Source organism: Thunnus albacares, chromosome 13, assembly GCF_914725855.1.
Source record: "Thunnus albacares chromosome 13, fThuAlb1.1, whole genome shotgun sequence".
Taxonomy (NCBI): domain Eukaryota; kingdom Metazoa; phylum Chordata; class Actinopteri; order Scombriformes; family Scombridae; genus Thunnus; species Thunnus albacares.
The window spans coordinates 15,548,773-15,574,729 of record NC_058118.1 but is presented as its reverse complement, the minus strand read 5'-3'; the positions used below and the strand labels follow the sequence as shown (position 1 = coordinate 15,574,729).

The 25,957-nt window shown below is 41.5% G+C and overlaps 1 protein-coding gene across 15 annotated transcripts in view; it reads left to right on the top strand.

Annotated features, from left to right (window-relative positions):
* The window catches only part of nbeaa (neurobeachin a), a 99,572-nt gene that overhangs the window by 24,964 nt on the left and 48,651 nt on the right, over positions 1 to 25,957 (top strand). For all 15 annotated transcript variants that reach the window (XM_044370439.1, XM_044370438.1, XM_044370440.1 and 12 more), the window contains exons 2-10: positions 6,464 to 6,695; positions 9,273 to 9,373; positions 12,005 to 12,100; positions 12,374 to 12,495; positions 15,957 to 16,083; positions 17,449 to 17,568; positions 19,339 to 19,485; positions 24,511 to 24,708; positions 25,686 to 25,819. In XM_044370439.1, coding sequence (XP_044226374.1) covers positions 6,464 to 6,695; positions 9,273 to 9,373; positions 12,005 to 12,100; positions 12,374 to 12,495; positions 15,957 to 16,083; positions 17,449 to 17,568; positions 19,339 to 19,485; positions 24,511 to 24,708; positions 25,686 to 25,819 — 1,277 coding nt within the window. The remainder of the gene's footprint in view (positions 1 to 6,463; positions 6,696 to 9,272; positions 9,374 to 12,004; positions 12,101 to 12,373; positions 12,496 to 15,956; positions 16,084 to 17,448; positions 17,569 to 19,338; positions 19,486 to 24,510; positions 24,709 to 25,685; positions 25,820 to 25,957) is intronic.

Genomic DNA, 25,957 nt, shown 5'->3' with positions numbered 1-25,957 from the left:
TTGCTCTACTTTTTCAGCCCTACAGGATAACAGAGAATGTCCTCAACTAGAAAATGAAAGCAGTGGATGTTCGTTCAAGCGCTTTAAATGACCAGTGTTTATGTTTTCCTGACAAGCGGCATCCTGTGGTCATACAGATAATGGATGTTCTCTTCCAGAAGCAAAAGCAGAAGGAGCGTGACATTGCAACTCTATAGAACTGCAAAAACCCCTCAGGGAGAAGACTCGTCACCAGCCAACAGTTTACCTAACATTAGCCAATTAGTTTTAGTTGCTTAAACCTTAAATACGTTTGAGGTGGCGGATTATAAAACCGGTTTTGTAACAGTTTTATGGGTCATTTTTGAAGGCAATGACAAATTAGCTGTTTTGTTATTTAGAAGACTTATCAGGCTTACAAAATGCAGAATTGGATATTTTGACTTGTCATAATAGGTAAAGCACAGGTGTTATAAATAATAATAACTATGATGGCTCTGCTCTGTTTAGGTATCTCAGCAAGACATTGTGACAGTGAGCCAGTATGCACAACAAGACTCCAAAAGCGAAGCAGCTATATGTAATTTAGCCATTATTATTTTTCTTATTTACAAACGTGCTTTTCCTGCCGTCAAAAACGTCCTCTGTGAAAAAAAAAAGGCCTGCATTATTACCCTCGGAGCAACTCAGGACTGTTTCTGAGCAGTGTGGCTGGTGAGAAAGGGTCAGATGGACAGAGGCAGTGTTTGTTTTACCAACCTCTTATGAGAGCTGGTTTTGGCTGGTCGAGGTGCCTGCTCATATAAGCTCTTTGTGGTGTGAAACGGTCCTGGCAGCCCCCCCCCCCCCCCCCCCCCCCTCCCCCTACCTCTCCCCCCACCTCCCCTCCCTCCCTCCCTCCCTACCTCCTCAAACTCCCACATCCCCGACACTGCTAGAACGATGCCAAGCTGAATGCCAGCCTCCTTCAGGGCCTGAATGGTCAGGACAGAATTAGAAATGGAGGAACAGGGAGGAAAGGTAAAACATAAAGCATAGAGCTGATACATGAAATAAAGACATATCACAATTGAGGTTTTTTTTTTTTTTAAACAATCAGAGTGAAAAAGGTGAGAAAGCGTGTTGTCTGGCAGACAGACTTCTCTCAAGTCCATAAATACTCGACAATATAAAGATTAGTCATCAGTTATAAGTCCAGCGGGAGATATTTTTACATTTCTGCTTCTGAAAGTGTTTCAAGGTTAAGCAAAACATACTCAACGCTCTGAAGCAGGAAATTTTCTTTCTAGTCATAACTCATGGTGAATATTCGATTTCAATATTCCGCAGACCTTGAATGTGTTTTGTTTATTTCCAGCGTGAGCGTATTTCATATGCAGTAGGCATATAACATGCAGACACACATTCATACGCACCAGCACAAACACAAACACTGCCTCAAGTGTTTACCTGTCAAATGCTCATAAAACCCCGTGGATGTCGATTGTGGGGAAGAGGTTGTCACTTCCTTAGCAACTGCTTGACGACAGGCTGTTTGAGTCACCCGCTGGTTTCCTTGCAGTTTTTTTTTTTTTTTTTTTTTTTGTGAATGGAACACACAGACATGAGCAGGACGTCGGGGAGCAATCATTGTCATGATGCTGCCAAAACAAACGTCTTCGACCAGTTGCCAAGAAGACAGTGAGGTCAGCGCTCACATTGCCTCGGAGGAGAGAGTGGGTGGCACTGCCAAACCCCCCCCCCCCCTTTTTTTTTTTTTTCCTTGCGGCGGGTGGCATAATGCGGGTCCCTGTGTATGTGTGTGTGTGTCCTTTAACCACCAGGATACATGTCAGGGTAGTAAAGGCCTCTTGTGCGTCCCCACTGATGTGATTACTTGTCCCTTGGTGAGATGTTTTCCAGTAAGACGAAGGGTGGGAGCTGACATCATGGACACACAGAGTGAAGGGAAAGAATGAAGGTTATGCAAAAGAAGCATGTTCCCTCTTAAAACTAATTAGTTAGTCTTTGTCCTTGTATGTGGTGGCAACCGTGATGGTGCTTGAGTACGCTCAAGTGTGCTCACACTGTGATCGACCTTATTGCCATCCAGGCAGCATGTTTATTTATACATCAATTAAAAGCTTCACTCGGGCAAATAATGGGCACGGAAATGCTCGAGCATTTATCATTTTTATGGAAGCCAAATGAAATGGAAAACATATATTTGATGTGAGTGTTTTCATCTTGAAGAATATTTCCTCCCACATCCCTCCATCCTCCCTTTTTATATTTCCATCTCTCTCTGTCTGACTGTCCTTCCCTCTCCGTGTTCCTTGATGTTCTTGGTCCAGGCTGCTCTTGGCAGCGCCGCCCAGGTTTTAGTTGCCTCTCCAGATGTTGCTCCTGGTGGAGGAGAGATATAATTATTACAATATTAATACTTGCCTCTTTTTTTTCTCCCCCCCCCTTCCTCCCCTCCCTATTCTCTGTATTGTTGGTCACGAGACCCAATTTGTTACCATCGTTTGCATCACCCCCTCTCATCGTGTTCTGTACACTGGTGGGAAGTGTAAGCAGAGAGAGATTATGCCTGCGCTGTACACATGTAGGTATGCCCTGGGGATGTGTGTGTTTCCGTGTTCAAGTTGCTGTGTATCTGCACGCGAGTTTTCTACAAAGACTATCTGCGCCGTCTCCCTTTAAGCTTCTGTTGCGTGGTATATCGAGCGTCTTCAGACTAGCAGGTTTGTATAGATGTTGTAGGACACAGCAGTCCCCTGTGAGATCTATAATTGGGAACCTCAGAGGAGAGGGGAAAATTCGATGTAGGATGAATTAATTCTTTCTCCTTTTATTCCATTCCTCATTCAGTGGTCCTCTCTAATCTGTGCTAATGCGGTGGCAGAGTGCACTGGATCACTTCACAACACAGAGAGACAGAGAAAGACGGAATGAGAGTGAGAAATGAGAGGGAGCGAGTCGGTCCGAAGAGAGGAAAGAAGGAAGAAGAGCACGGACATTGTGCACTTGTTGTTGTTGTTGTTGTTGTTGTATTGACCAAGCTCAAAATCTAAAAACCTGATCAATCACAAGGTGACATTAGCAAACCTTAAGGCAAGACAGCAGCCACGGCTTAGAAGGTCTAACCCTTAATGTTAAAGGCCTCACTGGGGCTGAGACCAAGTCTGTCGATGGGCCAACAACATGTAATGAATGCTGCTGTTACTAATGATTGCAGCGGCTAATGTTCCATTATATGTCGATATTGTATATGGCGGCGTAGGAGAGATGAACCGCTGTCTTCTTTGTTTCTTTGTGAGGTGCAACAGCATGAATCAGGGTCGGGGTCAGTTTTCTTTCTTGATATTAATTTAATTTTTTTGTATATATTGTGCATATTATGATAAGGGTTAATTAACATATACAATTGTAAAATTAATTTGTTAAAATGTTATTAAAGCTGCTAAAATCAATATTTTTTATATTAAAAATGGATCAAATGATGTGAAAGAGGTTGCTTATAATTACCCGACTGTAGTTCCCTCCGTCTCTCAGCTCATTGTTTTAGTTGTATGGCCCTCAATTTTACTGTTTTGGTTCATTCTCACCACTGGGATCAGTGTTATTTTCACAAGCAGCAGACAGTTCAAGTGAAAAAGCCCAAAAAACTCACTGTACACTATCCGACCAGCAGCACACTGCAGACAGATCAAGTTAGTGACTAGCTGGTGAACAAAGTGGAGCATTTAGTAGCTAAAAAAACAGATTTTTCCCTCAGGAGTAGGTGGAGACCAAAATCAGCTAAAAGGAAAGTTTACTTATATTTGTCAGGTGGACACATGATGCTAAATGAATGCTTATGTTTCTCTATATCTAGATGTGATCTAGATGTGATCATTGGAAGTCACTTTGGTCTACCATTTTGAAGGCTGTCTCAAAGCTTTTATTCCTGCTCTGAGGAGCGAGGACGCACGAGAGCAGCCTTCATGGAAGCCTTTACCGACTGACACGCCCCTTTATCGGAAAGCAGTCATTGATTGGACGCTGCAGCTGATTGGACTGATCTGATACATCACAACATCACTGCAATTATACAGGACAGATTAAACAGACTAGACTCAAGTGTATCACTCCCAAGATTGATATTTTATTTGTTTTATGATTCACCATCTAGTCAATCATCTGTTAATTGTCGGTCTGATCAACAAAAGAACGATAACTTCATTTATTAGAAATACGATCTGTTCATGAGCTATTATTTCCCCCATTAACTATTACTAGGGATGAAATTAAAGTCATGGAGAGTCTGTCTGTCAAACACATTTTAAACACATTTATATTTTACATCATTTATTGTCATTTCCATTCAGTCACATCTGAACATTTGAAACATTTAGCCTAATAAATAATTTCCAGTGTTCAAAAGACACCCTGAGCATATTCTGGGTTATTAAACAATGAATTTACAATCCGATTATTAATAAATCCAGATGCAAATAATTAATAAATACACATTCTGCTAGTAGAAATGGTTCATGTGTTTCTGAGCAGGACACCATATAAATACAGAACGCAGGTTTTTATTCATGTACAGGTGTTTGTTAAACAGGTAACAGAGAGAAAACACAGCTGCTCTGGCAGTGATAACTGTGAGCCTTTATTAGAATTAGCACAGCGCACATGTGGGCAGACACAAACTCAATCAAAAAGTCGCTCCAGCTGTTAAAGCCGACTGACAGCTGATCCAGCTGTGATCAGCTGCAGCCGTCAACAGGAACGGACGTAGCTTCACATGATGCTTCAGAGGAAAGGACGTCTCATTTCTCTAAAAACGAACTTCCTTGTTTCCTCGCATGGTTTCCTTCCATCTCTCCACGTATCCTTGGTGGGAGGGACCAAGACGGAAGCAAGGAAAAGACTCAAATGAGGGAAACATGGATCCAATTAAGAGACTTAAGATGTGCCCCATGTCTACTTATTGACTTTTTCTAGAGCTTTCAACTGCATCTCATTGTCTTCACCGGTGGACGGAGTTTGCTCAGTTGTACTACGAATTGATATTCAAGCCGGTAAAGTGTTCCACTCTTGTTCAATAAATCAGAAAAAAAAACTCTACACACATGTTAAATAAATGTTATCTGTGTGTTTTTATTATTTATTACAATTTACTTGGAATGATTAATTTAAACAACACAACCGTGTAAACAAGAGATGATGGTGATCATCTCACAAGACATAACTCTACTGGAAGCAGCTAGACGATAATATTGAATTCATTCCCAGCCCTGCTCTGAATCGTTGTTCGGTTAAAAGGTTGTTTAGCCACATGGAGAATGAATTATGAAGAAAAAAATCCCTTATTGAACACAGTGCAGTTTTCATTTTTGACTGGATGCAAAAAAGACCCTGACCCTGTTATTCATTGCCACCAACACTTTCTTTCATTCCCCTGATAGATATTGCACTCTTCAGAATGCAGATAGCAGGCTACTACTCTCTCTTTTTTTTCATCTCATTGAGAAACATACTTGACGTATCCAGTGTTTTCATTCTCTCTGTCTGCAAAGACTATAGTCGCACTCGTGTTTATCCTTTCCCGCGTCTTTATTCCTGCTTGTAATCTTTGGTCTCCTATAGCCCCCCCCCATAATCTATTGCATGTTTCTGTTCCATCTGAGTTAATAACCTCAATGATGCTCTCTTAGCTTGTTGGTTGCCATAGCTACCATTTCCTGGATAGTGTAGTATGCTGAGGATGAACTGTGTGGGTATGCTCGTGTTCATGTGATGCATGAGTGAGTGTGCAAGTGTGTGTGTGTGTGTGTGTGTCAGGCACGGTGATATGAAGGCTGTACTTTTCACGAGTAATTATAGTGCATCAGCCATTATGAGACAGAACATTTGCACTTGATTTTTAAAAGTACGGTATCCTCTGACTAATGCTACCTGAGAGGACGGGGACTGAAATGTGTATTAATCAGTGTGTGTGTGTGTGTGTGTGCGTGTGTGTGTATGTGGGGGGGGGGCATGTGTGTATCTGAGGCAGTAGAGGGGGACATTTTTATGCCTGCTGTATTTTGCGAGTAATTGTGGTTCACAGAGAAGTGTGCTGTGCTCCTCACATTATAAAGAGAGAGAGAGAGGGAGAGGGGGAGAGAAGAAGAGGAGATGGGATTGTGTGTGCGTGTGTGCGTGCACACAGATGAAGGACGTTTATTTGTTGCAGTATGTGCAGCCCCCGGCAGAAGAAATGCTTTCCTAACCACAATCAGCATCCATCAGAAGCCAGGCTTACCTCTCCTACAGACAAAAGGTTAAATGCTTCACTAAATCATTCTCTCTTTTTGTTCTCTTTTTCCTCCCACTTGCTTCATTACCCTCCCCCACCTACCCACCCCCCCCCCACCCTAACCTCACACTTCCACCATCCGCCTTCCTTAACATCGGTCCCCTTCCCTTTTCCTACCTCCCAACCAAACCACGCCCCTCCTCCCTCCTCCAGCTGGTGGGCGGTGAGTTTGACCTGGAGATGAACTTCATCATCCAGGAGGCGGAGAGCATCGGCTGCATGGTGGAGCTTCTGTCCCACTGCGAGGTGACGTGTCAGGCCGAGATCTGGAGCATGTTCACCGCCATCCTCCGCAAGAGCGTACGCAACTTACAGACCAGCACCGAGGTCGGCCTCATCCAGCAGGTGCTGCTCAAGATGAGCAGCGTGGACGACATGATCGCAGGTGAGCAACGCACACATGGAGGGATAACTAACTGTTGTGCATTTGTGAGCATGTGGCGATACACATGAAGACACATGACAAAAACACGTGACTATTGAATCAAAAATTGAATTCATCGCTTGTGTGTCAGAAGTGAAAACAACTGAAAGCATAACTGCACAGAAAGATTCACTTAAGGATTTAAAGGAGAAGTGCTTTAAAGGTGCCTGTGGATACCCTTACACTGTCTTATATCATCATCGTATGATAAGTGAGGATAAAGACTGGTGTTGCAATGGTGTTATTTAATTTCTCTCACTTATCCTCAACTTGCCTTGGCTAGGTAGTGATTTCTCACAGGTAGTGATTTTCTCAAAAGTACCCTTTCAGAATCACAAATCAAGAGCCTAAACTCCTGCGTCCAGCAGTTGATTGTATGTGTAGGTGTAAAAAAACCAAAAGTAATACCATAGAAAGGAAAAAGAGAAAGCCACTTGTCACACTGAACACATAGCATGTCTCCTTACATCACACTGTTAACATTGGGATCTTTAGGAATAACAAAATCATACCCCCCAAATCATAAAATTGCTTCAGCACACCGTCAAGCGCTTTATAAGCTTTGTTTAAAAAGAATTTCAGGTTGGATTATTTCCTTAAGTTCAAAACCAGCAGTTGAAGATATCTTTCACTCACCTCAGACGTTCGGTTCATAACAGAAGTATTTCATGTGCGCAGGTGTATTTGCCCTGCAGTCAGACTTCTATAACAACCCGCCGGCGCTGGTGCAGCAAGAGCACAGTAATGACCTCAGTATGTTTGTGTGTGTGTGTGCGCTGCGATTTGTACAGATTCTTGATTGCAAAACAGCACATGCACAGCCGTCTCTTTACATGATCATATTGACCTTGGTTTACCTTTAACGATGCCTCGGAGTGCGCTTCCTTTCTTTCCCTCCCTCCCCCCAGTGTCCTCTCTGTCCTCCCTACCGCCGCAGGATAATGTGTTTTATAACTTCTATGAGTTATTACTGCTCACCACAGCAGAGTATACGGCGCTTAAATCAATTTAATGCCAATTCCCACAGACTCCCTTTCTGAACCCTGATTCTAACCATGATTTTTTAAAAAACTATTTAAAATGACCTACATGGATTGATCATGCAAAAAAACCAGAGCTTAGGGGTTTTGAATCTAGGACATTGTGTATCGCGTTTTCCTCTCATACCAGGCACCTCAGCGAGCTAGCCTTCTGCTTTATTCCCTATCGCTGGGCTCTGGCTAATGAAATATTGTGGGAACACTCTATTCATATCTAGCAGGCCTAATGGGAGAGAAGAGCCTTTGTAAGCAGATTGGCTCACTGTGCTGTACCTCTGCCATATCCTCACTGATCTGTTGTGGCTGTGTGAAGTGAAAGTCAGTGAGGCAGGAAGGTCATTTTGACCAAACAAATGCCTTCTAACACAATGTGCCTTTTAATTATCTGATTAAATATTCATAGGGAAATGTGTTTGAAGCCTTGTTTTTGTCAGTTTCATGACATGTAGTCATTAAATAAGAGCTCTTTTGCAGCCTTAGTTATGTTGTTGACAGGTTGTTACAGGGTGTTAGACTCCCTGCTAAAAAGTTAATAAAAGAAAGAAAGAAAAAAGTAAAATACAGTATATTTTATATAATGTATTTTCAGATTTGGCTATATTCTTGACATACAAATGTTTGTTTATTGATCTATTTGATCAAGTTAACATGATCATTTTCTATACCATTTTCTAAAATTTATAAAATAAGATCTATTGAGACCACTGACAAGCCTGCTATGGTTGTCGGTATAAGTATTTGTTACGCTAATAGCTGAGAGCATTACACACATCTAAACATCTAGTGTCTAGCCTGATATATTAAGATAAATATTAATGAGACAAAAGGAAAATGCTTCGTACATGTTAAGACATTGGTGATAATAAAACAGTAATATAATATTGTCTTTGCTCTTTGTGCACTTTTGTCCTTGAGTCTTTGTTGGATCTAAATCTTTGAACCTGCACATTTGAGATGACATATTTTTCTGGATATTAGCCCAGGCAAAACCTTCCCACCCTTACAGCTGACAGATGAGAGAAAAACATGTCAGCATTCACACTCAAGTATTTAAACAGATAATTATTCACTAAACTATCATTTCTTAGCATAAATGAGTTGTTTAAGAATAAAGTCTAACTAAGCCACAACTACACCAAAAAAAAGAAAAAGATATAATGTGCTAACATGACAAGATTCTACATCGTGATGTACAAATTCACTGCATGAAGTAATGCTGTGCACAGTGTTCAAGGTTGTGTGTATTTTGGATACAATAGAGAAGCTCTGAGCACACTTGAATTTTGACTGCACTGCATAATAAATTGCCCGACACTCACACAGTATACTAACTGTCTCTTTCTGATGACCTCACCATATTTCATCAGAGTAGTGTCAGTTGAGGGCCTTCCAAATGCTGACTCACAAAAACACCCATAAGAACACACACAAAGACACACATATTCAGGTTTGTGCTGTTTCTCGAGCTCACGTTCCACATCTGTGTCTGTCTTCTCAGACCTCCTGGTGGACATGCTGGGAGTCATGGCCAGTTACAGCATCACAGTCAAGGAGCTGAAGCTGCTCTTCAGCATGCTGAGAGGAGACAACGGCATCTGGGTAAGCTGATGGACACTTATGTGTGTGTGTGTGTGTATATCAGTAGGTATTGTGTTAGGGCTACAGTGTTATGAGCGTAGTAGTATATTTGCTGAAAAGGCACATGCACGTCATAGGTGCTGCGAGGTTAACGAACATAAAAATAGCAAAAAATAGAAAAGAAAAATCACATGTTGATGCACTGAGTTATGAATTCTTTTTTTATTTCAAATTTTGAGCATGCCTGACATCAGTAATTGCTATTGACATTTCTTTAGGGGATGATGTCTCCATTCAAAAATACTCCTACCCCAATCCAGACTCCTTTTTGTGGCTCTGATGGCAGCAGAGTGACAGAGAAGATGAAACTAGAAAACCCCTAAATGTTTGTTGTCTCTAGTCTGGTTTGACTTTGTGAGTTTAACCAGTTTTACACTTAAAGTAAAAGCCCCATTTCACTCTTGATTAATTCTGGAAAAATGCCGAAATTCGTGATTATTATGTCAGTGTGTTTAAACAACAAAAGAGACTCATATGAAGTATTTGCTGCTAAAGATGTATGAGATGTATCACTGGCTCTGATATGCTAGTATTCTACAATTAATATTTGTAGGAGATAAATGTATTTCATATAAGATTAATTATACACAATGAGTTTGTTTGTATATGTCATTAGTCGGGATGTCGGTTAATGTGATGGTTGTGCTAATAGACTTGAATAATAGAGGATGGGTGTGTATTTATGTGTGTTTGCAGGGTTTCTGCCAGAAAAGTTGTGGCTGAGATTGTCTCTAAAATAAGAATAGCTGGTCCACTTAAAGTGAGCCGAGGCTGAAGTTGTCGCTAGCTTTGGGGCTAACCCCCTTCACTTCAGCTGGATGGCAAACAAGACACGGAAACTTGGCTTGGATCTTGAGGAGTTGTAGCATTTATTCACTGACAAATAGCCTAAACTGTACACACACTGCAGTAATCAATGCTATATTGCTAACTTCATACTCTCTGCTCCGGTCACTGCAGCCTCACCTTCACACGCGTGCTCTCTCTCTCTCTCTCTCTCTCTCTCTCTCTAGACCACACGCTCGCTATGCACTGAGCTATTCCTTAAAGGAGCTACGCTACTTATATAATACATTTTACCTCATAAAACATCTTAAAATACATTTTTATAAAAAATCCCTGATGCTTAGGACTGACGGGCCACCGAGCTTGCAGTACACTGGTGGAAACCTGCGTTTGGATTGATTTGTGAGTGTATGTTGAGACAAGGGCAATTTAGCGCACGTTTTGTTTTGTATTTTCTCTTATAATTGACATTATTAATGCAACAGAGGTTTGACTATGTTGTTGTTGTCGTTAGAGTGATAGAAGCATGGTGAAATCAGCAACAGCCTAATCAGCTGTGAAGGAGAAACACATGAAGAAGGATGTGACAGGAGTTTTTTCTCCTGGTGAATCCTGTGAAATGGTCCCACTCTACATACTGTACATATAACCACCATCTTCTAACCACTGAGCAGCTAAGTGCCTTGCTCAAAGGGTTTTCCTCAGTTCCTTCTTCCAGGGTTCTTCACCAATCATAGAGGCATTTGCTTTGTTTGTGTCTATTGCCGATGAGCGTATGCCTGAATAACTTTGCAGTAGAATGAAAAAGGGTTTGATTAACATGTTTTCTCCTTCACTGAAACATCAACATGAACCCATCTTACACCCGACTGCCTCAGTCTTTCAAACTGAAAATACATAGTGCCAAAGTGTTCATTGTAGAATTTCACCTGAATTATCCAATGAAATTGGTAAAATTGAAAGAAAATTGAGGGTAAATACAGGCCATGCAGTTGCTAATTCATTCTTACTCTGAGTGTTACAATGCCAAGTTTACATTAAGTACCTGTTAATAAGGTTAATTCAGCAGTTGAGAGTCAGGAGCGCTTAGTACGAACGCCAGCTACAGTGCTACTTTTTGTCTTCTTAACTGCTCCCTGTAGTTTGCTGATTGGTCCAGCTTCAAGCTGCTGGGTTTAGTTCATTCAGAGTGGATGTATTAAGAGTGAACTGGGGAGATTTAGGATGGTTTTGTCAGGCTCAACCTTCTCCTCTACTGTCCCTGCTCACTGTGGGGTTAGCGAAGCAGCGGGGCGTTCAAACCGTGTGATGCCTTAACAGCTGCTGGAGTCCGCTAGTTGAGTCAATATGCCCTCGTTCCCTCTCGTCAATCTCTGCTCTTCTCAGGCTCCAGGACAACCACCATCAACAACCCCCGGTCACTGATCAGTGGTCCACAGCTAAACCATCATCCATCCCTTCGGTTCCTTTTTCGTACCTCCAGTAACAAATCCCACCCCATATACCTTGCCTCTATTTCCCTGTCTTTTCCAATTTCTCCTCCCCCAGCAACCCTCTCCAGAGACAGATCGATTAAGGGTTGCCATGGTATTGATGAGGTGTTGTCGGGGGAGGGCGGAGGTGATTGAAGAGTTATTGATCCAGTGGGGTTGTGGTAGAGATGTGATGTCACACCATGGTTTTATTTTTTTTAACAGATTCTCTCCCCTGTGCCTCTGATAGGCGACATCTGTCACATACTAAATGACAATCATCCTCTCCTCTCCTCCCCTCTCCTTTCCTCTCCTCTCCTCTCTTCTCCTCTAGCCAAGACATGCTATCAAGCTGTTGTCGGTGTTGAACCAGATGCCTCAGAGACACGGTCCTGATACCTTCTTCAACTTTCCAGGACGCAGCGCAGCGGTGAGACTGACCGATATAGATGTATAAATACACACACACACCTGAGCCCAATTAACAAAAATAAGTCAAATTTATTCTTTGTGCACCCAAATTGCTAAAAAGTCCCTAGTGGCATTCTTATTTGCAATCAGTCAGCACATCTTAATTGCCACTTTGCTCCACCAGTGCAATGACTTGAATGGTGAAAAGGAAGTAATGAGTGACTGAGTAACGTATTGATTACTATAACCATTGGCAAGAACTGTCCTGATATGTGTGTGTATCCTCTCCCAGGCTATAGCATTGCCACCAATTGCCAAATGGCCTTACCAGAATGGATTCACTATCAACACTTGGTTTAGGCAGGATCCACTCAACAACATCAATGTGGATAAAGACAAACCATACCTCTATTGGTAAGTAGAACAACATTCATCTCGACCATTACATAATAAAATTCTTTTAATTGGGACTGAAAACATCTAAAAGTACTTTGTGTGAACTTGAAAGAAATGACAGCACTGTCAGAATGGCCATGAATCTGTCATTTCTTTGCCCATTTTGTTGACCCAAAACATCAAGTTGATATTTTTGCCAGTGCAGTTACAGAGGAGCTTAATAGAAGAAAAAAAGGAATCAAAAACATCAATGGTTAACATCGGGTTTTATTATCAGTCCTTTAGAATGACAGAGTAAGGCTTTCTTTTTAGACTCTCAATTTTCTAGTTTCAATTGCACAGAGAAAAAAAGATTATAAAGAAATGCAGAAACACCAGTGTCTTCACTGACAGTAGTAATGATTTTACTTTCTGTGTAAGGGGTGAGATGCACTTATTGATAACTGTGTAAACTCACTCTCTTACTTCTGCTATCACCATCAATCCAACTAAAGAAGAAGCAAACAGCTGAATACCAACACATCCTGCACTGCAGAACAACCCATAGGGGCGTTTTCTAATATACCACCTCTATCGGTGCTTTCCAAAACTGTGACAAATCACTGTTAAAAAATAATGGTGTTTTATAATGTGACAACACTGTGGTTAAGGTCTGGTTAGGTTTAGGCACAAAAAAACAGTTGGTTAGGAAGGATCGTGGTTTGGGTTAAAATGATCCCTTGAAACCTGGTTTATACTTCCTTAAAGTTAGGCAACCTTTGTCGTCATGGTAACAGTAAACACCACGACATTTGTAGGACTCTAGGTTGGAAACATGACTCTTGTGGTTGGAAACGGGAAGCGAATGGCGGTCTGAATCCACCTTTTGCCATCTATCTATCTATCTATCTAGCCATCCACCTAGCCTGTCACCTCCGATTATGGAAATTTGTCACCTTACATTTGCGTCATCTGAACTGCATCACTTCTCCGGGTCATAATTACTTCAGCTGCTAGATGGCGTCTGTCACTTAAATGTAACTATAGGTTGTTTTTGCCTGAATTTTCAACCTGTCGTTTTTCTTTTGAGGACGGGCTGCTGAATATAGCTAGTTCAGGCCTTTTCACTCTGGGTGTCAAAAGGCATTCTGGTTAAAGTGAGAAGAAACTAACTGAAGTGAACATAAATGACGCAGGTTGAAGGAGAGCGCACTGCACACACAGCATGAGAATGCACTCAATAGACCGCCGCTCAGGTCGAATAATCTCCCACATAAGCTGTCAACACTTTACAGGGAAGGCAAATGAATACTTACAGCACATACAAGTAACTAAAGTTTCTCCTCATGATGGTTAGGAAGGTAACTATAATCTGCCAATAATTTTTTGGATTAGTTTATTAATAGTTTAATATATCAAATGTCAAAAAATAGTGAAAAAGGCATCAACAAATTTTCAGAGCTGCTTGTTTTATTTGACTAATAGTCCCAATTTTTTAATGTAATTGTTTCTACACTACAAAAATTCAAAGGATTTTCTGTTTTAAGAGTATTAAGGATCTCTTTTAAAACAATATTCAGATGCCCAAATGGACATTGAAACAGATTTTTTCTTGCTGTAATCATTCCTCCCATTCATACTGGCAATTAATAGATTCCCTTTCTAATGAGCTTACAATGTAAGTGATGGGGGACAAAATCCACAGCCCTCCTCCCGTACAAAAATGTATTCAAATATTTATCTGAAGCTAATATTAAGCTTCGGCCTTCCAAATTAGTCGAATCAAGTGGATATCTTTCAAAGTTACTGTCTTTTAGAGCCAAATTCCCTCTTTTTGTTATGGAAACACAAAGAGGGATTTTTTTTTAATAGAAAGACTGTAATTCTGGAAGATATCCACTTGATTTGACTCACTCGGACTGCTGAATATTAACTTCAGATAAACTTTTAAATACATTTTTGCACAAAATGAGGACTGTGGATTTTGTCCTCCATCACTTACATTTTAAGTGCATTTGGAAGTGATCTTTTAACATCCAGTATGAACAGGAGGAATGATTACAGCAAGCAAACCTTGTTCAGTGTTCAAAACTTTTCTACAACTTTTTATTCAGAATTTTCTAAGAGTTTCTTTAATGAAGCACAGCAGATGATAAACATTTAACTCATCAGACTGAATGACACATACAGGAAGTTAATAGATAAACAGATAATGAATTAGAACATAACTGTAAATGTCATGGCACTCCATTATGAGTGTGCTGGGTGGATGCCTCCGCTCGTCGCTCAGCCCTGGACCTCGCTGGCCTCACTGTTAGTGTTGTAAGTGCAAGCCGTTAGCCACCATGAAGCTTCATTAGCTCTGACCTTTTATTTAATTGAACTCCTTTACTCCGCTGCTTGGTTTCTTCCCCCACCTCTTCACTCTGTGAGGCTAACCACTAGCGTCCTCGCCGCACCCCCCCCCCCCCCCCCCCACCCTCACCCTCACAGAGTCAAACTGTGATTCATTACCAACGGAAAAGTGCGGAGCTCATCGTCTACAGGAAGGATGACATGCATCCTTATATTCTCCAGATACCATCGCAGAGATGAGCTCTGATCATGAAAAGTGTCAGGATGTAATCCTGTTTCCTTAGTAACCGTTTGTCAGGTTGTCATGGTAAGTGAGGAGCGAGAGGGAGTCTGCCCTCCTCTCCTCTGGCCCAGGTCTTATCATCCTCCCCCAGATGCAGCTGCTACTCCAGCAGCCTGTCTGATACTGGCCTCTGCAGCTGCTTGAAGACCACGATAACGCGCTCCTAACATGTACCAGGGATTCACTTGAGAGGGATTTATATCTGCTTTCTGGCCCCGCTATGTGTATGATCCTTTTAGGCTTATTATAGAAGTTAAATGTGTCTTGTTGTTTCATGAAGAAGCTTAGCTGTGAGGCTGGGTTTTACATGGAGGTTAGGAGAGCGGTAAGAGAAACATTATGAGGGAAAAATAGAAAGAGGGGGATTAGCAATGTTTCTCCACAAACCTGTGATCTGGGACACCTGGTGCTGCTGTGAAGAAAACACATTAAAATCCTGCTTTTTGTGACTGGTATTGGTTGAGATATGTGTGTGTGAAAAGGTTCCCTGCTTCTGTTTTGGTGGGCAGGATTTCTTTTGGTAGACTTTATAAAAGAGGTTGACTTTCTTTGATGTGGATCATCTTCTGCAGTTATAGTGGTAGCTTGCAGAAACAAAAAACATGATATTGTTTGACAAATTAAATCAGGCAACATATTGTAGTTGAGATGTGATTTATTTTACAAATGTTTGCCTTTACTTTAGAAAAGTTTTTTTTTTTTTTTTTTGTAATATACATCCAAAAATGTCAAGTCATTCAGTTTCTCTAAAATCTAATGAAACTCCTCAATGAACGCTAGAATTTGCACTATTTATCAAGAAGTGTTATATTAAATTGATAAAAGACTGAAATATTAAAAACTTTCTCTGATTCTCCTGCAGTTTTCGCACCAGTAAAGGAATAGGTTACTCCGCTCACTTTGTGGGAAACTGTCTCATCGTGACATCGTTGAAGTCGAAAGGAAAAGGCTTTCAGCACTGTGTGAAATATGATTTCCAGCCTCGTAAGGTAAGACACATAACCAAATAACTCCAAATCATGTTTAGCCAGTGCTGAGTTTGGTAATCCTGTGCCACTTGTTAAATGACAGCATCAAAAGTGTGTTGCTGCTCTCTCTTTCTGCCTCTCCTCGCACTCGCTAGGAGTGTTGATGAGTGTAGATAAGGTCTGTCAATTAAGACCTGCACACCGCCCCTCTACCGCACTGTCAGCACTCTGCTGCTGTCCTGCGCACAAACACGCACTCTCGCATGCGCACATAAACACACACACACGCATTCACTTGATGAGATGGCCTTCTGCCGTATTTGCTGACCCAGTAAAATCGTTGTACTGCCTAACAAAGTTCCCAGTGGTTCCATTTGATCAATTTATAAGTCACCACGTCTCACAGCATTTTGTCCACTGTGTGTTAATGCATGTGTGTGTTTGTGTGTGTGTGTGTGTGTGTGTGTGCTTTCATGCACATGTTGTATTGTCCACTCGCCAGCTATGCATACACCAGCAAAATTCTTGCTTATCCTCCTCCCCCCACCACAGCCACCATTTCAGTCTTTTCTCCAGGGAATCTGTATGTATTGTCACCAGGCATAAGATGCTTTCTAATCACACACACACACACACATACATGCACACTATTAATGGCGTATTATGGTGAGCGAAGGGAAAGCTTTATAAGAGAGTTCTGGCACGTGAAGGAATTTAACACGTGGTAATCTTCCATGTTAGCTAACCTTCCTACAAAGCGCTAATACTGTTAGAGGGAGCATTCTCAGTATTGCTAAGACATGAATTTGACTAAGCCGTACAAAAACATCTTAACACAAACACACAGTAATCTATAAAAAAAATCTAAAATGAATCATCACGCAGCAGGATGCACTTATAAATAGTTTGTTTTGATAGAATAACAAATGCTACAGTGAGAATACATTGCTCGCCACAGGCTCAATCAGGTTTGCTTTACAGTATTCTAGTCAATATAATGGATTTGAGCTATAAGGGAGGCAATGCATGACAAGTTTATTTGTATAGCACCTTTCAAACACAGAGGCAATTTAAAGTGTTCTACATAAGATGAATAAAAGCAGTAGAACATTTAAAAACACAATAAAAAGAAAAATTAAAATAGGAAAATAAAACCAATGAAAATACAGTACTGTTTACACCAAATAATACCAGAAAAAATAAAATACACTGTAGTTCTCAATCAACAAAACACAAAAGTTCTGAACAGAAATTCCCACTTTCAAATAAAGGAGCCCAAGGGGAAACAAGCTTCAGTTTGTGAATTGTTGCATATAAATTAGATTTTTGTTTTGTTTCATCATCTCTTCCTGAATGTGTTTTTTTTTTTGTGTGTGTATTTTTCAGTGGTACATGATCAGCATCGTCCACATCTACAACCGCTGGAGGAACTCTGAGATCCGTTGCTATGTCAACGGTCAACTGGTCTCCTATGGCGATATGGCCTGGCACGTCAACACGAACGACGTAAGAGCACCGCATTGTATTGACCTTTATGAAAAACTATTACATTAAGTATTTCAGGAAAACACCCTTGAGGTAAATAAGAAACTGTTTGGAACATGATGGCGCAGAGTTGATTATGAATATTGAGTTTATTATTAAACTTCTCCTAGTTTAAAAAAAAAAGCCAAAATTCATTGATCTTTGCCATTTTTTTAATGTCATACTGTATGTTGTTATCAGCAATTTTACTCCCAAACAGCTCCCAAACTTTTGTAATAGCCTCAGAAATCCAGTATTGGTCTGGCTCTACTTCACGCTTCCCTCCTTTCGTGATATTGGCAAACATTTGAGGTTTGCCCTCTGCATTCATCAGCTGGGGCAGAGTTGCCCTTGGGCCCCGTTCCAGCACAGCTTGCCCAAACTCCAACTTCCAACTTTTCCATTTAACAGGGGACAGGTAGCCTGACCTCTCAGTGGCAGCAGAAACTTCATTACACTTCCTTCCTGGTTGACTCTTGACATTGCTGCAATTACCGAGGGCTGTTGTTACTCTCTGTAAGAAATGTCTTGGCCTTGGGGTAAAATGTCTTATAGTTCACGTAAAGAGTTGTAAGAAAAGAAGCATACAGCACACAAGTGAAAGTACGGGTCTCAAAATGCGTTAATGGCTGAAGGCTGAAGAAAAAACTTATCTCATCACTTTGAAGAAGCAGAAGAGTAAAGATCTCATTGTGATAAAGGGTATCAGAGGGATGGAGTAGATGAAAGGCGAGTGGACAGAGAAAATATAATAGCAGGTGGGAATGTTGTAACAGAGTGATTAGAAAAGAGCAGCTATCAAAGGCTCATCTGTTTTTCACCATCTACTGTGCCCATTTCTACAGAATGCCATGAATGTATGAGTGAAAATGAATGAAAGCCATTTTGGCCTTTATTTAAAAGTTGGAAGCACAGAGAGAGAGGAAACGGGGGTAAAAAAAAACACAGAGGACACGTGGTATATGTCTTAAAGAGGAACTTTATCTCTACTTCCTCCTTGTGATGACACCATATCATTGGCGCATGTCCACAAATAGCCATCTGTTGGTAGCCTTTGTAGCTAAGGTTGTTGCTAAGGTTATTCCGCTGTTTGTTAGCATTGTCCACTCGCTTATTTCGTACTTGAGAAGTTTCCGTTTTGAATACAGAACAAGAAAAAGAAGTGAAATCCTACTACTACTGTTTGCTTACTTAGTCTCCCGAGCCACCAGAAGTCTGCCGAGGGGGAACTCTCTGGGAGCAAACCAATCATAAGAGAATGGGTTCATCGGGAGGGGGGCCTTAAAGAGACAGGAGCTAAAATGGCCTGTTTCAGACAGAGACTGAATTGAGGGGCTGCATATTCAGCCAATGTAGGATAAATGAGGAGTTTCTTGAACTGTAAATCATGCAAAGATATTCCAGTAGAGCCCCAGGATAGAAATATAGACTTGGAAATGTGCATGATACATCCCCTTTAACCAGTAGGCTCAAATAACTAAAACTGAAAAACACACAATGTACATGAGAGAAGTTGTGTCTGGTGTACCTGTGGTTTACAAATTCAACAAAACTATATTGTGTTAACTTAAACTGTACTATGTAATAATTAATAAAAATGTCCATCTTCCAAAGTGACTCTCAACAGAAAAGGAGACATTTGCCTTCCATGTTAGTCCCATGTGTTCCCAGATCCCCTTTGCAAGTAAACTCTTGCAGTAAATTTTGAAATGTTACAGCTAATTTTTTTTCATGTGTGCTGTTCTTTTTCAGAGCTATGACAAGTGTTTCCTGGGTTCATCAGAGACAGCAGATGCTAACAGGGTGTTTTGCGGTCAGCTGGGAGCCATTTACGTATTCAGTGAAGCTCTCAACCCTGCTCAGATCTTTGCCATTCATCAGCTTGGCCCAGGATACAAGGTACACGTACAACCTTATCACGCAACATACTGTATATTCTCTGCACGCTTTTACAGTACATCAGTGTCATGCACCATTTGGCAGGTGGAATATCCTGGCAACCCTAGGATTGCGTTGTCAGTGTTGCTTACTGCCGTCTTTGCCAGTTCACTTTGTCAGCTAGAAGTGGTTGAGGCCATCAATCATTCTTGTGCTGTCAATCGCAAAAAAATAGCCTGTAGATTGGTGCCAGGGTGCCCTTGTGGTTGATATGTTGAGGTTTTTGTTGTCAGTTAATACATATGGGACTTTGAAACACTTCAAAATATCTAAAAAGTAGTTATTGTTGCATGTATGTGCCCCTTTTCAACAGTTCAACAGAGAGAAATTCTGTGCATGAGAGGCAGAGGTAATCAAAATGTAAAACACAGCCTCACACTCATAACCTTGATGCAAAATTTATGGAACAAATTTTATTGCCCAAAACCAAGCTTTTGACAGGGGGAGCTGTCTTCATCGGGGTAATCTAATAAGTGCAGGAACGTTTTTTCATTTTGATTAATTCTCTTCCTGTCAGCCAGAACATCACCTCACTCGTATGCATTTCTAGTTCTGTTTAAGGAGAGGCAGATATTCCAAATCTCAGCAGTAGATCATAATGTTGTGCTGCCGCGAGACATGTTGTGATGTGAGCGAGGGCCGAGGCTGCAATCACAACCCGGTTTTTACTGCCTGTAATCCCAACTTTTTGTAAAGTTTCCACACTAATGTGTAGAAATCCGAGGCTGGAAATGGGGGAAATCATAGTTTAAATAGACGAAGCAGATTGAGATAAAAGGAGCACAACGTAAAAGTAAATGACAACGCTATCACCAAACGCCTCCTGGGGCATAACAAATCGATGACGTGCAGCAGTTTAGAAGTATCCATGAGTCTGTTTGCCTTCAAACCCCGAGTCTAGACGCAGTACTTAACGTTCCTCTGGTAATAAAAATTATTCTAATGAGGCTTCACAATGTTGAGTGTTGAGCACTGATAGCTTTAGAAATCACCATCACTGCCTTTTGGCCTGGCTAACGGTGACAGCAGAGGTGCCGCAAAACCTTGCCAGCTGTCTGCTTCTTGTTTTGGCACACTTGCACGCCTCAGGCCACTTACAGCTTGTTTATGAAGGTGTCCAAAGCTGTCAAGATTTCAACAACACGAGACTGCACGGATATCTGAGGCTGCTGATGTGTACCAAGCTGCTGGTATTTCAACAACTCCTTAGAAATACTATGTACTGAATCAGAGATTTGCTTTAATTAGCAAGACTTGTTAAGATTATACATGTTGTCAACATGCTGAGCACACATACTGCGCATGACTCATGGTGCTTTGTCTTATATAGGAGCACTGAATCATACATGTGACAGTTCACACCTTTCTCATCCTCTTTCTCACAAACTTTCTTATCTGACATGCGATAACATATGGCTCGGTATAGAAAAGAGTTCTCACATCTTCCTCCTAATGATCAGATGCTTGGGGTTTTGCTGTTTCTCTGTCATGAATACTGATTCCTCTCTCCGTCACAGCCCACAGTTTCCTGAGGCTGATCAGCCAGATGATTGCATCTCTGCATGGCGCAGAATGGGCTTCTCAGATGCCCAGAAGAGACCATTAAATGGCTCAGTTGTTTCGAAGCCGCAGGACTCGGCACTGGTATTGTAATGATGAGTGCGCGAGTTTTTCAGTCGGCTAAAGGAGAACCGCCACTGGGACTCAGCTTGTGTCACAAAGCTTCCTGTCTTAATGTGAATATAGGCCAGTCCTTGTTCTCATGACTTCACGCAGATGATGATGTGTGTGTATATGACAAGCTTCTGGGGTACTGCCTAATCGGTGGGGAAGAGAACTGTATATACGTATATTATACAGTATGTGTGTGTGTGTGTGTGTGTGTGTGTGTAGCTGTATGTAGCCTCTTGGACTCAGCCACTGTCAGTGTTACTGTTCAGTAATGAGGAGCAAGGAGCAGACAGACACTCTGCTCGCTCTGCTAAACAAGCCTTCAGCACAGTGAGGGTGTTCAAGGTCTTCTCACTCGGCACGGCTCGTGATGGCCGACACGCTGCGTGTACTGAGTGTGTGTGTGTGTGTGTGTGTGTGTGTGTGCGCACATGTGGTTCAGCGCTTCCATGTTCTCCTAATGACAGAAGAAGATGGAACATAACATCTTGTTTTTCTGTGCGGGATAAAGTCAAAAGAAAGCACTAGTGTTTTTTTGTATGTGTGTGTGTGTGTGTGTGTATGTGCTGTCACTCACATGTTGTTGAGTGTGTCGCTGGTTGCACTCTTCATCAGCAGTCCAGATGTCCTCATCGCAGAGCACTGCCAACAATCTGGCCACAACGTAATTAATGAACCGTGTGAGTCTATCCGGGCACCTGTATTGTTTGCCTCTGTGTGAGTTTTTGCGTGCACATGCGTTCTGTGTGTATTTGTCAGGATTCATAACGGCGTTATTGAAAGTCTTTTTGTTTTTCTGCATTTTAATATGGCACTTTTAGAGAATTCTATTCCTTAAAACTCTGATTTATATAGGGCTGGGTATCAAACCTCGCCACCACTTTAGGTTTAGGTTTTCTACCAAATGAAATGTTTCTGTCATCCATACCTGTGAAGTGCTAATTTGCCAATTCTGACAATTTTATTCAGATGTGTGGCATCTTTTGTTAAATGTAGCTGTGCTTTATGTATAAATACAAGTTCATATTTCACAATATAAGGAATTTTAAAAAGTGCTTTGGTACCGTATATACTGCAACTCAAGTATCAAATCGGAAGTATTATTAATACCCTAACCCATTTCAAATTACACCCAGCCATAGATTTGTATGGTATTTACTTAACCTTAATCCCTAACCCTTAATCATTTGCCAAAATAGGTTTTACTCAAACATGTGCTAGAAAACCCGTTTTGGAGGATTGTCCTTTTTTTAGCAGGAGATACAAAGAGGCCAAGGCTGAACTGAATGGAGCGGATGTGTGTGTGTGTGTGTGTATGTGTGTGTGCTGTTATCACCGCAGGGCAGTGTTGTATCTGCAGCTGACAGGTGTGACACAGGCGGGAGTTGTCGCTTTCATTGCTCTGTGTGTGGTTATGTAACCAGGTGAGGGACATACGTGTTCAAGCGCAGCTGTGTAAAGCTTCTACGTAAACATTTTCACTCTCCTTTCACTCTCGTATGTTTCTCCCGCTACCTTCCGAATGCCTCCGTACTGTACATCCCTTCATATTTTAAAGAGTCAGCAAAGCTCTGCCACGCTTTCATCTCCCATCCTCCCTCGTTAAGCGCAGCAACATGGATATAAGCTCACATGCGCACACCTACTGTACGTTTATACATATGCACACACTTCATAACTGCACCACAATAAATGGGCTTACATTGCAAAAAATGTGCATCTTAATAAGTATATTAATTTCACATTCAGGCTATTCAGTATTTTTTTTTTTTTTTGCGCAGAGGGCCCACTAACCTTCAAAATAAAGCAAAGAGCAATTTATTTGTGTTTGTGATTGATTATCCCTGCACATGGCTGCAGTTTTCTGGGTTAATTTGAATAGATAAGCTTTATTAACACAGCTGTTTAATAGATAAGCTTTTTACACCTTGTTTTCGCTAAAGCAATATAGTCTAAAGTAAAAAAAAAAAAAAATAGACATGCCGTTCTAGCATGTAATTACTACTAATTACTCTCGCCAATAATGTTTTTTTGGCAAGATGCGTGTAGTCGTGTGGTGCACGTTTGCTTCAAATGCAGATCAGCATTCAGTGTTTTTTTTACAATTACTATCAACACCTCTTCTATAGGTTTATACAAGCAAACTCGTGTCTAAAGTGATTCTGATCTTCAGCGGAAGCAAGGAGAAAGTTATGGTGAAGGGAGTGGTACTGTAGAAAACAGCAGATATGTATTCAGCCCTTGGACCGAGATAAGGATGTTACACACTGCGGAGGGGCTGTTTTCCGTCAGACGTCTTCATTGTGCAGGGCACTCTTTGCTTCGGTGTGAAATTTTGTGCTGCATGGTTAGAACTGCTCAGGGCACATTTTCTACAGCAGACCTCAGATGAAAGGTTTAGAACAAGACGGGCCTGCAGGTCTGTGAGCAGCCCGGGGCTTTCCTGTGCAGTCAGGCTGAGCAAGGCACCTAGGGGACCCAGATGCTCAGAGGGGAGAGCGCCCCTCCTCTGGAGCTGCTTTAAAAGGGTAGCAGAGCAACTGGCTGGCCTTTCATCTGCGGGGCTTCATCAGTGTATCAGCGGCGCCGCAGGATACGCATGGACCCACAGACCTGCGCAGACAGACGGATATAGACATAGATGAACACGCACACACAAGTGCAACCTACACTATATTGCAATTTCTGCATGTACAAAACAAAGTAGTGTATATTTCTCAATTTTCTTTAAGGTAGCAGAGAAGAAAGGATGTCTGTCCTTGTTTTAACGTGCTTCGCAATTCTTTATATTTGCCCCAGTTTTCCCTTGTTAAGGATGGAAATAACAAAGTAAATTGTTCATCAGAAAGATACTTTAGGTTTCATAAAGGTCTAGCAGCTTTTGGAGAAGACTTAAGTTTGCTGGACATAATATAACTTAATATAGAGAAATTGAATAACACCGTTGTGTCAGTTTGTGTCTGCTCTCTTTTGTGTTTTTTTGTTGGTAGACTACAAAGGGAGAAGATATATTTGGAGTGTTGAGTGCATCTCTCCCACACAACAGCTCCCCCTCTCTGTCTTTTATTCTGGGCTAATTGAATTAGTGCCCGGGTTAGCGCTGTGTTCATTAAGCTAATGCTGTGTTGTTTACACACGGCTCATGCTGCAATTAAGCAGACTCCATTTTGGGTGTTGAACTCATACACACAGACAACAAATGCCCTCACACTCCTTTTGTTTCTAGACGAGGCGTTCGTCCCTTTTGATTCAAAGTCTTTCTCGCACAACCTCTGACATCCCTAACCCACTACCCTTCTTTCTCCGTCTCCGCAGAGCACTTTCAAATTTAAGTCAGAGAGCGACATCCACCTGGCGGAGCACCACAAGCAGGTGTTGTACGATGGCAAGCTGGCCAGCTCCATCTCCTTCACCTACAACGCCAAGGCCACAGATGCCCAGCTCTGCCTGGAGTCGTCGCCCAGGGAAAACCCCTCCATCTTCGTCCACTCACCGCACGCGCTCATGCTGCAGGTCAGTCTGGCTAGATTCCTCTGGGTGGCTTTTCTTCGCTAGCCTGGCTCCAGATGCCTGAATCAACATTCACATCTCTTGATTTGTTCAGCAATTCAAGTATGAAGGATTGAAGGGAAATTAAGTGGCAGTTTAGTCTGATTATCAGGCTGGTTTGTCACAGGCTGACTCACATCCCGCTCAATAGCATTTGTGAAAAATGTGTGGTATTTACTCTGCTCGGTGGACTGTATATGTGGGTATTAGCATAACACAATAATGTAGATGTTAGTTTAAGAAAGGAAAATATAAAATGCACCTCATGGAAAACAGCTGTTACCATACCCTGCAGTAAATACCAGTGTTTTGAAGGTCACAAGACTCTCAAAGTTGATTTAACACTCTCTTTTCAAGTGTCCTTCATTCAAGGTTGTTGGGGCCCTACTTTGCTAATGTGGTTTACCTTTCTATCTCATCATGATTGCTAAGAATTTCCAGCACAGTGTGCCACAAATGATCCAGAAATTCAGGCAGCAATTATTATAATTCACATTTCAAAGGGGGGCGGGGGTGAGTCATATTGTCTTATAGTCATATAGTTATTTTAGTTAGTAGAGGTCGCACAATCATGTTTTTATGAGTTCAGTTCAGTGAGCTAAAGCAGTTTACAGAGAGGTACATGGATGCATCTGCAGTGATAAGGAAATAGAAACTTTCTCTCTGAGATGCTCTATTATACTACAGCTCAAATAAAATGTTATGTTTTTTTAATCAGTCTATTAAACTAACTTCAAATTGATAGACAATTAACAACAAAGAACAATGTGTACATCCATTGTGAGATCAGGGCTCAGTTGTATCACTGACAAATATGGTCCTAATATTTAATCTCTTCTGGGGATCAAATCCTATATTCAAGTTGAAACTACTGTCTAATCTTATGGCAGTGAGTGAGTATGTGTCTCTGTTAGCACTAACAGTCCATCTCGGTCCCACAGGATGTGAAGGCCATCGTTACCCACTCCATCCACAGTGCCATCCACTCTATAGGGGGCATCCAGGTTCTGTTCCCTCTCTTCGCTCAGCTGGACTACAAACAGCTCAACGACAGCTCCGTGGACACCACAGTCTGGTGAGTAGGCTACAAAAATGAATGGAATCCAGCGGCTGCCTGGAAAGTAGTGATCTAGTTAGCATAGATCATTTGTATTACAGTAAATGCGCTGCTTTGTTGTTTAATGTGCAACATCTACTGCAGCTGATCCTGGAA